Source organism: Amblyraja radiata, chromosome 7 (assembly GCF_010909765.2).
Source record: "Amblyraja radiata isolate CabotCenter1 chromosome 7, sAmbRad1.1.pri, whole genome shotgun sequence".
NCBI lineage: Eukaryota > Metazoa > Chordata > Chondrichthyes > Rajiformes > Rajidae > Amblyraja > Amblyraja radiata.
Window position 1 is genome coordinate 40,720,534 of NC_045962.1, and position 14,725 is coordinate 40,735,258.

A 14,725-nucleotide genomic window follows, 5' to 3' on the forward strand; every position below is an offset into this window, starting at 1 on the left:
CACCCTCCTGACTTGAAAACACACATAGCCAGTCCTTCATTATTCTAGACCTCTCTCCCCAACGGCTCAATGACAGTACCTTCACATGGAGGGCTGCAGTGGTTCAAGAAGGTGGCTCACCAGCACATTCACAAAGGCAATTAGGGATGGGCATTAAATGCTGGCTTTGCCAGGCACAACCAGTTCTGAAAAATGAATAGGTAATAATAAAAAGAATGTGACATTCAGTGGTAGATGAAAATGCCGGAGAAACTCAGTGGGTGAGGCAGCATTTATGGAGTGAAGGAATAGGTCATGTTTTGGGTCAAGACCCTTCTTCAGACTGATGTGGGGGTGGTGGGGGGGGTGGTTGGAGGGAAGAAGAAAGGAAGAGGTGAAGACAGTGGGCTGTGGAAGAGCTGGGAATGGGAGGGGAAGGAGGGAGAAAGCAAGGACTACCTGAAATTGGAGAAGTCAATGTTCATACCACTGGGGTGTAAACTACCCAAGCAAAATATGAGGTACTGCTCTTCCAATTTGCAGTGGGACTCACTCTGACCATGGAGAAGGCCCAGGACGGCAAGGTCGGATTCGGAATGGGAGTCATTCAGTGATCATTTGGGATTACTTGTTGAAATGTAGGATTTAATTACAGGTAATAATTATTGTGGCATTTATTTATTTAGCTGTGTACTTCGACTGCAAATGCTTCTGCCCCTGCTTGTCTCTCATTTCAATGATGTCTGGGGGAGCACGCCAGGCTTCTGAAGATTGCCTTTCCCAAATAACATTGTCCTTAGGGACAATTGCAGAGGCAGGCTTCAGTTCTGCAGCTTCCAGCCTTGACGATTCTGAAGCTATATTGTGGCTGCAGTTATTCTCTTCTCTTTGACATCTGCTGGGCCGAGAGACTGAGTGGGGAACTTACATTTGGTGTCACATCGGGGCACAGATGTGGGAGAAAGACCCGCGCCCCTAAATACAATGTCACACAGGGCGGTACTGTGGCGCAGCGGTAGAGTTGCTGTCTTGCAGCGCCAAAGAGCTGGGATTGATCCTGACAACGGGTGCTGTCTGTATGGAGTTTGTACGTTCTCCCCGTGAACTGCGTGGGATTTCTCCAGGTGCTCCGGTTTCCTTCCACACTCCAAAGACGTACAGATTTGTAGACTAATTGGCTTGGTTAAATTGTAAATTGTAAATTGTCCCGAGTGTGTGTAGGATAGTGTTAGTGTGCGGGGAAGACTGGTTGGTGCAGACTCGGTGGGCCAAAGGGCCCGTTTCCACGATGTATCACTAAACAAAATTAAACTAAATTAAAACTAACACTAAAACTAAACAGCCAGGGTCAAAGAGAGGCTGCTTGGTTAGTCAAAACCATTGCTGCTTTCTGGTCACGGATCACTGACCTGAAATGTCCTCCCAGTTTCTCTTCCCTTAGATACATGCTGGACCCGCTGAGTATTTCCAGCATCTTCTATTTTTGTTTTAGATTTCCAACTTCTGCAGTTTTCTTTTTGATTTCCACTATTTCCTCTTCTGCTTTCCCAGTATAAGAGAAACTAGGCAGTATACTAGGCAGCAGGATCAGTTACGCAGAATATTCCTCTACCTCTGAGGAAAGCTACATTTATTTCCCACCAATTCTCTACTTTTGGCATCCTGTGAAATGGTAATAGCGCAAAATGGGCTTGCTGACCAAATCACCAAACTGACAAGCAAGTGTCTGCAGTAACCCAACCCTATCACTGACTGACATGGAAGAGTCAAGGTATGTGTTTTCAACAAGTGTGCGGCTGTATACACAATGTGTATTCCTCCATGCTCCAGGGATTAATCTGAACTACCAGTACACACTCAATTAGGTATGTTACAAAACTTACCTTCAGTGGCGCTGCAGATCTGTCGCTGCCCGTGTGCGCGACTTTGGCGCCTTTGAGAGGGGGGGGGCGGGTTTAAAATGTTTTGTTTCTCCAGCCTATTCAAATTGATGTCTGTTAGGCTGCTAAAGAATAATCGCATCGACTGCCGTTTCATTAAGTTTCTTTTAACTGCACTGGATATTTTACGAACAGGAGTAAATTAAAAATAACCTTCTAAAGCCGTCAACGCCGACAACAGGGATGGATTTCATGTACGGGACAGGTAAAGGAAAGCCGTTTATTTTATATATAAACTTGCTTCTAAGGATGCCTTTAATCAAAATTTCACGTTGCGAAAATGTAATTATGTAAATATACGAACCGGCAGTATTTTTCCTGCCGATATGAGGTTTAAATTCACCGCAAATGCAACGTTCCAAACCAGCGCGTTCCACAAAATGCCACTCGCAAGATGATTAAAATGGTCATTAATTTACAGGAATTAAACACTAAATTCCTTCCATTTGGCCTATAAATTAATGACAATGAGATTTTAAAATCATGTTATATTGTGAATTATTGTGTGATTGTTATTTGAACACTTATGCTATTTAAAAATGTTAACGTTTTCTTAAGAAATGGATAGATGTTTAGATCTAGTAATTGAATTTTGTAATTAGCTACAATTGGGTAACTAACTAATTATATGCTTTAATTTCAGGTCATCCAAGTAAGATTGTTTCATATATGTTTCAGAATGCTTCAATCTATAATAACTGAAAAATTCATTCAGTTCTCTTAATTTTTAAGAAAGTTATGGGCTTTTGACTGTCCTTGATCACATCTTTTGTGTTGTCAATGGAAAAGCAATAGGGAACAAGATGCTAATTTCCGAGTATGAAAATGGCCATAACTTTTTTAATACTGATATGAAAGTGAATTAGGTGTGAATTAGGTGTCAAATTAAGCCCCCTCCTATACTGTCTCTACACCCATGACTGTAGTCCGGCCCACAACAACAACCGCATCGTCAAGTTTGCTGACGACACTACAGTAGTCGGACTCATCTCAAGGGGAGACGAGGCAGCCTATAGAGAGGAAGTCCTGAAGTTGACAGCCTGGTGCTCAGAAAACAACTTGGCTCTGAACACCAAGAAAACAAAAGAGCTCATTGTCGACTTCAGGAGGCACAGCACCGACTTAGCCCCCCTATACATCAACGGCGAGTGTGTGGAGAGGGTCTACACCTTCCGGTTTCTCGGTGTCCTCATCTCCGCTGATATCTCCTGGACAGACAACATCACAGCGGTCATCAAGAAGGCTCAGCAGCGGCTGCACTTCCTGAGGGTCCTCAGGAAGCACAACCTGGACTCCAACCTGCTGCTGACCTTCTACCGCTCGTCCATTGAGAGCCTGCTGACATACTGCATTACAGCATGGTACGGCAGCTGCACCATGGCAGACAGGGAGAGGCTTCATAGGGTAGTTAGGGCAGCACAGAAGATCATTGGCTGCCCTCTCCCCTCCCTGATGGACATGTACACCTCCCGCTGCCTCAGCAGGGCGAAGAACATCATCAAGGACAGCTCCCATCCTGCGTTTGGCCTGTTCGACCTGCTGCCCTCAGGGAGGCGCTATAGGTGCATCAGAACAAGGACAAATAGACTTAAGAACAGTTGCTTTCCAAAAGCCATAACCTCCCTGAACTCACACATGTACTGACTTCACAGCCTAACCCCCGGACTTCCATCTATCCACCTACTGTAATTTGTACGGTAACTGTAATTTTTAATATGTGCAATAACCCATACTGTATATAGGAATCCTATTTATTCACTCTATTCACCCATTGTCTTTTTATAGATATGTATATAGCGCCGCAGAACTGTGCACCTTATCCCCCCCCCCCCCCCCCCCCTTTTGTTTTGTTTTTTGTTTTTTGAACTGAGTAGGAGCTGCTTTTAATCTCATTGTACATGTGTATAGTGACAATAAAATGGCATTCTAATTCTAAACTTCTTTTTATGCTTTATCTGATGGGATAAATTGCAGACTTGATTTTTTAAATCTCAAAATGTTGTAACATTGCTAACTCAATAAACTGAAGCATTAGCAGCTTTTTTTTCCATGAGTTCATCAATCTTTATGCATTGGGCATCGTCTGGATTGTTAACCATTTTGACACCATCAGCTCTTTGATTTGGATCTCGGGCTTTCTCATTCACGTTGACACTATTGGAAGGAAATGACTTCCAAAACTCATATGTCAGGCTGTTATTCATTGACTACAGCTCGGCATTTAATACTATCATCCCCTCCAAGCTGGTTACCAAGCTCTCAGATCTGGGTCTCTGCGCATCCCTCTGCAATTGGATCCTCGACTTCCTCATTCACAGACCACAGTCTGACCGTATTGGTGGAATTGTGTCATCCTCGATAACAATCAGCACGGGAGCACCTCAAGGCTGCGTTCTCAGCCCCCTACTGTACTCACTCTATACTCATGACTGCATAGCCGGACATAGTGCGAACTCCATCATCAAGTTCGCCGAAGATACCACTGTTGTGGGACGCATCACTGATGGGGATGAGTCAGAGTATAGAACTTAGATTGACCGATTGACCAAATGGTGCCAGCACAATAACCTGGCTCTCAACACCAGCAAAACTAAGGTACTGATTGCGGACTTCAGAAAGGGACTGTAGGATGGGGTCCCACAGTCCCGTTTATATCAATGGGTCGATGGTGGAAAGGGTCAAGAACTTCAAATTCCTGGGCGTGCGTATTTACGAAGATCTCTCCTGGTCCCAGAACACTGATGTAATCATAAAGAAAGCACATCAGCTCCTCTACTTCCTGAGAAGATTACAGAGAGTTGGTATATCAAGGAGGACTCTCTCGAACTTTTACAGGTGCACAGTAGAGAGCATGCTGACTGGTTGTATCGTGGCTTGGTATGGCAATCTGAGCGTCCAGGAGCAGAAAAGGCTGCAAAAAGTCTTAACCACTGCTCAGTCCATCATCGGTTCTGACCTCCCTACCATCGAGGGGATCTATTGCAGTCACTGCCTCAAAAAGGCTGCCAGCATCATCAAGGACCCACACCATCCAGGCCACACACTCATCTCTCCGCTGCCATTGGGTAGAAGGTACAGGAGCCTGAAATCTGCAACATCCAGGTTCAGGAACAGCTTCTTCCCCACAGCCATCAGACTATTAAACACAACTTCAAACAAACTATGAACTATAACAACCTATTGCACTTAATCTGTTTTCTGATGTGTGTATATATATATATATATATTCTATGGTATATGGACACACTGATCTGATCTGTATTATGACTACAATTTCCTGTTGTGCTGCAGCAATGCAAGAATTTTATTGTCCTATCTGGGACACATGACAATAAACTCTCTTGACTCTATACTCTTCCCTTTCTGTTCACTGGGTGGTTGATGTGTTGAAACTATGCTCTTCCAACCAGCAGGGGAAAAAAGAGGCAACTTGGGAGAGGTGACATAAGACATTCAGAGTGTGTCCTTGTTTAAAACATAGAAAAGTATAGCATGGGAATAGGCCCTTCGGCCCACGATTTCTGTGCTGACCATGATGTCAAATTAATCTAAGCTCATTTGCCTGTACATGATTCATATCCCTCTGTTCAAGTCAAGTCCACTACCTTTTCATATGATTATCTAAATTCCTTAAAGGTCACTATTATATTGCTTCCACAACCTCTCCTGACAATGCTTTCCAGGCTTTGCGTGGAAAAAGCATGCCTCGTAAAGCTCCTATAAACCTTCTGCCTCTCATCATAAATTGTGCCCGCTTGTATTGAACATGTCTACCCTTGTAAAAAGACTCTAGCTACCAGCAATTGAAGTAAACTTCAGCCAAACTCAATAACAGCCATCTAAGATCTGATTCTGATTTTTGCAAAGTATATTATTATTCATGACAAAAGCAGAGATTAGTTTTAATTTACATTGCTGAGTAATCTGCAGCTTGAGGTTAAGTCAGCTGCTATCTTTGACATAACTGGGCACTGTCTCAGGAAGCCCATTCACCTTCCCATCCATCTACTCAAGGGGCTTGTCAAAATTCAGCACCCTCACACACAACTGGTGTATTCAATGTTACTGGTCCTAATGTGATAATCTTCAGAGTGTAAAGGTTTCTTGTAGCAACACCTGTAGGGAGTGTGGCTAAATATATAGACATTAATGGATCAGGGCCACATTCTCAGACACTGACCAGAAGTGTTATGGGCCTGTCCCAGTTACGCAACTTTTTCGGCGACTACCGGCACTCGTCATAAGTCTTTGCAGGTCGCCGAAAATGTTCAACATGTTGAAAATTCAGCGGCGACCAGAAAGACGCTACAACTCTTTGGGCGACTGAGGAGACTACTCACGACCATACAGGCGAAACCCTGGTGACATGTCGCAGGGTGAAGCCTGTATGGTTGTGAATAGTCGCCCAAAGAGTCGTACCTTGTTCTGGTCGCCGCTGGATTTTCAACATGTTGAAAATTTTCGGTGACCTATGACGCCGAATACAAACATAAATATTTGTAATATCATTGTAAAATAGTCTCCTTACATCTCCTTACATCTGTTCTCAGATTCTTTAGAAATACTAATAATCAAAAAGTGGCGAGACATTGAAAATCCATTGGAAAGATGGCTGGAGGACTTGTTTGTTTGCACATGACATTTTCTAGCAGCGTGGAGCCTGTTTAATTTGAGCAGAGGACTTTAAAGTTTGCAATCACTACCTAAAATATACTGCATTGTGAATGTCTAATTCTGTTGAAACAGATTTTCACTCTTAATACTCGACTCATTTGAATACTGCTGTCTTATTGTCACCCCACCAAAGTAAAAACTATAGCCCCATTGTAACTATTGAGGGTTCTGTGTTTGATCATCTGGAACGTAATTCAGAAATGATAACATAGAAATTATTGAAACAGCAGGCAAAGGTACTAGGTCGGAGAAGGGAAAGAACTGAAGCCTAATATTTAATCCAGATGAGGAGACGTGTGGAACTTAATCTTCACAAAGGGGAAGTCACTGTAATTACAGTTGCTTATTAAAAGTGGCATTTTACTTTAGTGGTGTTACCTCTCAGGTCCAGCAGTTAGCACTACAGTTAGGAAGGATGGCCTGCTCAGTCATCAAGATTTTGTTGGATTGTCAGCAGATTAATTCCCAGGATGGTCATAAGCATATATTGCTCATAACAGGAGGAGTAGAGTGAAAGAGAAGTATATCCCATGTTCAGATGATGTATACAGTCCTCGCAATCTCTCAATCTCAACTAAATGTATTTCAGCACAGAATCATGAATTTGGGTGATTTTTGTCATTTACTGAAAGTCCGTGTTCAGGACCTCTGCTCGGTGGTAGTAATCCAATTATAAATGAGGGGAGACACCAGTTTAATGCCCAAGTGATGTATGGAAATGGAGCAAGGTCTCTGTCAACAGGAGGCACAGTGAAATAGCATTGCATGCAACCCACATGACCATAGCTGCTTGTTCTGAGCTGGTGATTCTGTCCTCCTGCACCCAGCTGATGGTACGTGTTTGAAATTCCCGGCTCGAGAGGGCCATGGACATTTAATCGTTGAGTGGATTCAAGGCAGTGATTAATACATTTCTGGATATTACAGAAATCGGAAGCCATGAGGTTAGTGGACTAAAGTAGCTCTGAGGTAAAACGTCAGCCATGATTTTAGCAAATGGAAGAGTAAGTGTGAGGGATCTATTATCCTACACCTGCTTCTATTTCATATATCGTATGTATTTACTGTATTTCTTCCTTTTGACTTGACAAATACCCTTCTTGATCTCCTCTGTTGAATCTCCTTCCACTTTACTTTCCATATAATCAAAGTTTCTCGCACCAACCCAGTAAAGCGCTTCTGTGTTCTCTCCAAACTTGAATTTTTCGTAGAGAGTGGTGCCTAGAATTGGACCCTGCACCAGCTGAGTCCTCACTATTGCTTTATATATGTATTGCACTCTATTCCTGCTCATTCTTTATTTAAAGCCATTTAAAGTTGTCTAGACCCATGGCTCATTCTGAAAGTTGTATCTGACAAGTGAACTGAATCAAAGCTCGGAGTTTCACTCTAAAGGCAGAGCAGTATAAATCTCTGACATCTGTCAATGAATCTTACCTGTCATGTTTTGCAGGCCCAGCTGCCTCAATCCAAATGTTCCATCTTTCTTGTAGTTCAGCAGAATAGTCAGCGCGTATCTCTCCTCATACAACTTTGTTCCTCGAATAATTCTCAGATTTTCCAGCGGCAGATATTCAAACTGGTTCAGAGCAGCCAGGATATATCCGGTGACCTCTCGAATGGACTGAAGATTCAAAGAAAACATACACAAAGTGGGGTTAGAAAATCATCCAACACTACTATTATCTTTTGCAAATCGCACACTAATAATAATGGGATGGGAGCTGAAGAGTGCCACCAGCTCTGCCTGAGTGCCAGTCTCCTGAAAATGGGTAACACAGATAATATAGTTGTTGCCTCACAACTGGGTTTGATACTGAGCACCGAAGATGTCTGTGTTGAGTTTGCTCGTTCTCACTGTGACCGTGTGAGTTTCCCCAAGATGCTCCAGTTTCCCTCCACATCCCAGGATGTGTGGGTGAGTGAGTTAATTTGCCAATTTTTGTAAATTGCCACCAGTGTACATTAATGGGAAAATAGAACTGAAGGGGTGTGCGAGAGAGAAAAATTTGTAGAAATACAGGGCAATAAAGGAAGGAGGAGAAAAGGGTTTAATGGGATTGCCCCCCCGATAGCTGGCATGGACTGAATGGCCTCTTTCTCTGGTATAAGAAAATAATTTCCAGCACAACAATTACAAGCACACAGTGGATCTCAGCTGGTTGCTCACACTATGGGGGTGCTGAATTGGGGGGCAGTTGGGGGTAGGAGAGGTGACAGAATGGAGGAAAATCTGCCCCTACTGGTTTAGATCATGTTGCAATTGTATGTGTGTGCGTGTGTGTGTGTGTGTGTGTGTGTGTGTGTGTGTGTGTGTGTGTATGTGTGTGCATGTGCATTTGTGTTGCATGGGTGATTGTGGGATGTGTGTGTGTGTGTGGGATGTGTGTGTGTGTGTGTGTGTGTGTGTGTGTGTGTGTGTGTGTGTGTGTGTGTGTGTGTGTGTGTGTGTGTGTGTGTGTGTGTGTGTGTGCGCACCTGTGTGTGTGTGCCTGTGTGTGTTTGTGCCTGTGTGTGTGCGCCTGTGTGTGTGTGTGCCTGTGTGTGCGCCTGTGTGTGTGTGCCTGTGTGCGCGCATGTGTGTGTGTGTGCGCCTGTGTGTGTGTGTGTGCCTGTGTGTGTGTGTGTGCCTGTGTGTGTGCCTGTGTGTGCGCCTGTGTGTGTGTGTGCCTGTGTGTGCGATTGTGTGTGTGACTGTGTGTGTGTCTATGTGTGCGCCTGTGTGTGTGTGCCTGTGTGTGCGCCTGTGTGTGTGTGTGCCTGTGTGTGCGATTGTGTGTGTGACTGTGTGTGTGTCTATGTGTGCGCCTGTGTGTGTGTGCCTGTGTGTGCGCCTGTGTGTGTGTCTGTGTGTGTGACTGTGTGTGTGACTGTGTGTGTGCCTGTGTGTGCGCCTGTGTGTGCGCCTGTGTGTGTGACTGTGTGTGTGTGCGCGCCTGTGTCTATCTGTGTTTTGTTAATGTTGTCCAGGGACAGGATCAGCTGTGAAGTGCTAGCAGGTGGTTTCCCCGAGGCTGAATGGCCATGTGTGGATGAAGTGCTGCAGAAACATAGACAATTTGCAGACAATGCTAATGCAAAGTCACTGGCTTGGACAGGAGAGGGGAGGGAAGATAAATGAGAGGTGGAAAGCTGTGAGAGGGGAGGAGGAAGCAGAGGGTGAAAGTTTCTCAAGGGGCAGCAAATGGTCAATATTTTTGTCCAATTTATTCTCATGTCAACAGCATGGGAGTGTATGAAATTACTTTCGACAAACAGCAGCAAAATGGTCTACAGTGCTTTCTGACCCTTCACTCTGACATCAAATGCTGCAGAGCTCACGTCAGCTATCAAGGGAGCAATTGTACATCTGTCTGCATTCCATCTCCAAGACACAGTTACCCTTTAACAGGTGACTGCCCGCCTCGGTGTTTGTCATCATCAGGTGACAATTCATGGACTTTAAAAAACTGTGGTAGATTCTGTGGTCAATTTCAGTAGAGAGCGCAGAGCTGGAGTGCTGTGAATCGGGTAGTGTGGATGGACTTGATATTGCTGGGATGGGAATGTATTGGTGAACTGATTCTGCTTAATCCCAGCCTCAGTGACTTCCTGCCACCAAAGTCTGTGGTCACTGTTGATCGTCATGCCAGCTGTAGAGGAAAACACGACTTCCGAGTTCCCCATTGACCATTTAGTAAATGTTCTTGTTTAAAAGGAAAATAAAAACAGTTCTTACAATAACATGACTATCATAATATGACTTGGCATAGAAGAGTCCCGTCTTATATTCTGCATTTTAAAACCTGCTCATGCCTTCTGTTGTACATGAAGAATGGAAAGATGCAGGTTATAATGTAATCCACTTATAAAACTGCTCAGCAACATCCATGGTTATACAGTAGGTTAACGGCAACCCGAGGCTTTTTTATTTCTATGGGCTGGCCATTGTTGCAGTGCAGGAAAGATGATTAGTGCACAGGGAGCTCACACTCACAGCAAACAAACAAATAATATTTCTGTAAACATTTAGTTTTTGGGTCCTGGAGTAGGATTACGCCAGTCTTCTGACCGGGAGTCTGGAACACCACCACCCAGAGTCACACACTGGGACCGGGAAGGATTAAGGGAACATTGTGCAAAACCTAAATCTTACTTTTTTCAACTGAGTAATTATTGCAGAACAAATAAAAATTAAGGCTACGACAGTCTCACTGATTTCTCTAAACACAACATAAGAAATTAAGACAAGATTTGGTTTTTGGCTGAATTTTTTCATCAGCTCCACGTTCCTGCCCTCTCACCGGATCTCTTGAAGCATCTATTGATCTCAGTCTTGAATAAGCTGATCATTGGAAGCTGAAAGGTTGTTCAGACTCTTTAAAATGGTGAAAGGTTTAGTCAGAGCAAATAAAGGTAGACTGTTTGCAGTGGCTGAAGAGCCGACTGCTTGAGGGCAGAGTTTCAAGGCAATTAGCACAAGAACGGAAGTGCCAAGAGAAAACACTGCTTTCCTAACCAAGAGGGTTGCTAGGATTTGAAAGTCACTGACTGCTAAGAAAGTTCATGCACATTCAATAACAGACTTCAATAACAAAATGTGAGTTTGTATTAATGTGTCAAAGATGTCGAGTGAAAGAGGAAATGCAAATGCTGTACTTTAGCTTGTTCTGTAACATAAACTGAGCAAAGGGACATACCTGCCAAGGGGTAAAGGCAGGTACAAAACCTGGTTTCAGGATGGGTGTAAAGGAGGGTAACCCTTTCTCCACCGAATGATAATCCATAAATGCATGAAGTAATGTACGCCTTTTCTCATAAGAAGACCCTCCAAAAGCCAGCAAATTAAAATTCCTGTACAGAAACAGAGTGCAGCTGATAGCCGGGTTGACTTCAGAGTGGGGTTGCAGAGGCAGGACAATCCATTCGGATGCTGCTCTGCAAGGGTCTTTGTGTGATTTAGTTTTAATTCTAGGGCTGGCCAGTAGACTGAAAAATATATCATGGATTCCAGTGGCTTCCAGCTGAATGGTTGACAATACGAGGGTGGTTAGCAAAAGATCAGACTACATGTAGTGGACTTCCTTACGAGCATCTTACCCAGAATGTTAAAAAATACACATTCAGAAGATTTTATTACAAATGTGATTTGCTTCCATTAACTGTCACTTAGTGCAAATCAGAAAAAAAAGGTGCAGGTGCTGGAAATCTGAAATGAAAATAGAAAAGCTGAAAACACTCTGCAAGTCACTCATGTGGGATCTGTGGAGAGAGAAGCAGTCAACGGTCCAGCTTGAAGACCTTTACCCAGAACTGGGAAAGAGAAATACTACCCTCAAATCCATTATCGCCCTGATTCAGTAGGCCTGAACTTTGACCCAAGCACACATTAGTCATTTGCCTGGAGGATGAGTGCCAGTTGAAACTGGTTGGAGTTAGAGTTAAGGGCCTGTTCCACTAGGGCGATCTTGCAGCGGACGGCGGCGACTGTCAAGTTTGCGGCAGTCGCCTGAAAAACCGGGACCTGGAACGGCGAGTGTGAGAGTGGAGCGCGCGCGCGCACACACGCGCACACACACACACGCGCGCGCACACGCACACACGCACACACGCACACACGCACACACACGCACACACACACACACACACACACACACACACACACACACCGTAAACGCGGGGGCCAGGGAAAGTGGAGGAGCGCTGTCTGAAATTCACGGTGCAAAGCCAAGATGATACAGACACACACCCCGATGAACAGGAAGGTTAAGATGGCTAGCACAGTGTACGGTAAGTCCTTTAAAAGAGGGAGGGGGGAGAAGAGGGGGGAGAAGAGGGGGGAGAAGAGGGGGGAGAAGAGGGGGGAGAAGAGGGGGGAGAAGAGGGGGGAGAAGAGGGGGGAGAAGAGGGGGGAGAAGAGGGGAGGGGGGCGGGGAAGAAGGAGTGGAGACACTTTTAAGAAGCCAGATACCTTTTAATAAGCCAGAGATACACAGCTGTGAAGTTTAGCGGGCATTTAACATTACCGGTCGGTTATCCTTGGTTCTGAAAACTCGTGCTTACGTTTTTTTCCCCCCAATGAGCCAATGAAAATGACCGATCAGCAAAGGCGATGAACTAAAACTACCTACAACTAGCTCAACTACCTATAACTACATGGCGACCCCACTACAACTGCACCTACGACCACAAAAGTATTGATTTTCTCCATGGCAACCAATTTTTGGTCGGAGAAAATTTTTTCAACATGTTGAAAGATTTGCGGCGACCATACTGAGGCCATGATTAGTTCCCAGAATGCGGGAACTCCTCGCGACCATGAAGGAGACTCACCAGAGCCACCAGCGAACATGTGGCGACCATGTGGCGATCATATGGCGAGCGCAGAGTGATACTGAACAGAAGCAGGCCTTTCAGCCCATTGAATCTGTGCTGACCGTTCACCACCCATCTATACTACATCTTATTCTCCCCACATTCTCATCAAATTTCACTCTTACCCACAAACTAGAAAAAATTTACAGAGGTCAATTAACCCACTAACCCACACATCTTTGGGATATGAAAGAAACAGGAGTCCCTAGGGAAACCCACACAGTCACAGAGAGAACATGCAAAGTTCACATAGTGAGGATCCGAGGTCAGGATTGAACTCAGGTCTCCAGTGCTGTGAAGCGGCAACATTACTCGCTGTGCCACCTTGGGTTTTAGATTCCTGGAGCGCTGGACAGTGATGAGTGTTGAGGGGAGGGGAAAGAGAGGCTGGCCCAGTTCCTGATGGATGGGATTTCAGCGGCAAATGTGTACCCCAGATTGAGTGCTATGCATGGCAGATACCTAATGAATGTGCAATTTTCCCTCATCCACTTTATAGGCCATGGTCTCTGTGAACAGGTGTATCCCACTCTGGGAACTACAAAAGAACCCAATTTGTAGTTTTGTGGTGTCAAAGAGAGATACATCACAGAAACAGTCCCACAGGCCCTTGATTCCACACTGATCATCAACCACCCATTTTTGCTCCATATCTGTCTCATCAACTCTCCACACATCCTGTCACTCATCCAAGCAATACTTAGTCTACATGCTAGTTAAGGTGGCTAATTATCCTACTAAGCTGCGCATTTTTGGGATGTGGTTGGAAACCGAGCACACAGAAGTCACATGGAAAATACGCTAACTCTGTACAGATAGCACCGGATTGAACCCAGGCCTCTGATGTTGTCAGGCAGTGGCCTGATTTGAGATTGCACCCATTTTTTATGTACAATTGTGCAAAGCACATGACCCCAGGCAAAATCTGCCATGCATGCACACACTTCCTGCTGAAATCCTAATGAATGAAGGTGGGCCTGGCATAAGCAAGACTGGAGGAAAGTATTACTAAGGCCTGGACTACTGGAGATTGACGTTCTTGTGAATTGACCTGTTATCAACTTATTATCTGAGGAACTCGATATCTGCAGGTATTGCTGTGCCTGCTCAGCGGTAACATCACCTAAAACCAGGTCTGCCCAGAGAGTGCCTAAGGTGAGGAATCCCTCATTATAATCACATTTTCACAAGGAGTTATAACTGCGTAATGTCAGGCCCATTGAAAAACATTGTTTTCTGATGGTGCCCCCGTGATCAGAATCCACAAGCACCTAGTGGATAAAAAGAACTAATTAATCAGTCACCCACACATCAGTCTGAAGCTTGCGAAGGCAAAGCATTGAAAACGGAAGCAGCGCAGGTCAGACATGGCTCAGTGTCCCCTGCATTAAATGATAGCTCCACTCCTGCCTTCCTGTGCCTGAGATGGAAAGCAGACCTGCTGTTCCTCCATAACAAAAGGATAAATGGTAATCTCCTCACTTTGCACACCTGGAAATGCTGTCATTTACCGTGTGAATATAAGCAACCCGCATTATTAAACCGAGATGGCATTTTAAAGCTCATCTGTCATTCACAGCAAATTCTGCAAATTGCAGGTCTTCAGCTCAGGGGACCACTTCTGTGCATCAACCATTATTGAAATAATTCAACCGGCTTATGCCAACAAATATGGTAAATAACCAGGGCATTATTTAATGAGAACCCCACAGTCACAAATAAATGGAATGTGCAGCAGGTCATATGTACAGCGGAGGAGCGGAGATGGAAGGTATCCC

The 14,725-nt window shown here is 44.5% G+C and overlaps 1 protein-coding gene across 6 annotated transcripts in view; it reads right to left on the reverse strand.

Moving 5' to 3' along the window:
* The window catches only part of erbb4 (erb-b2 receptor tyrosine kinase 4), a 798,196-nt gene that overhangs the window by 390,162 nt on the left and 393,309 nt on the right, over nucleotides 1-14,725 (reverse strand). For all 6 annotated transcript variants that reach the window (XM_033024309.1, XM_033024312.1, XM_033024311.1 and 3 more), the window contains exon 3: nucleotides 8,031-8,217. In XM_033024309.1, the coding sequence (XP_032880200.1) occupies nucleotides 8,031-8,217 (187 nt within the window). The remainder of the gene's footprint in view (nucleotides 1-8,030; nucleotides 8,218-14,725) is intronic.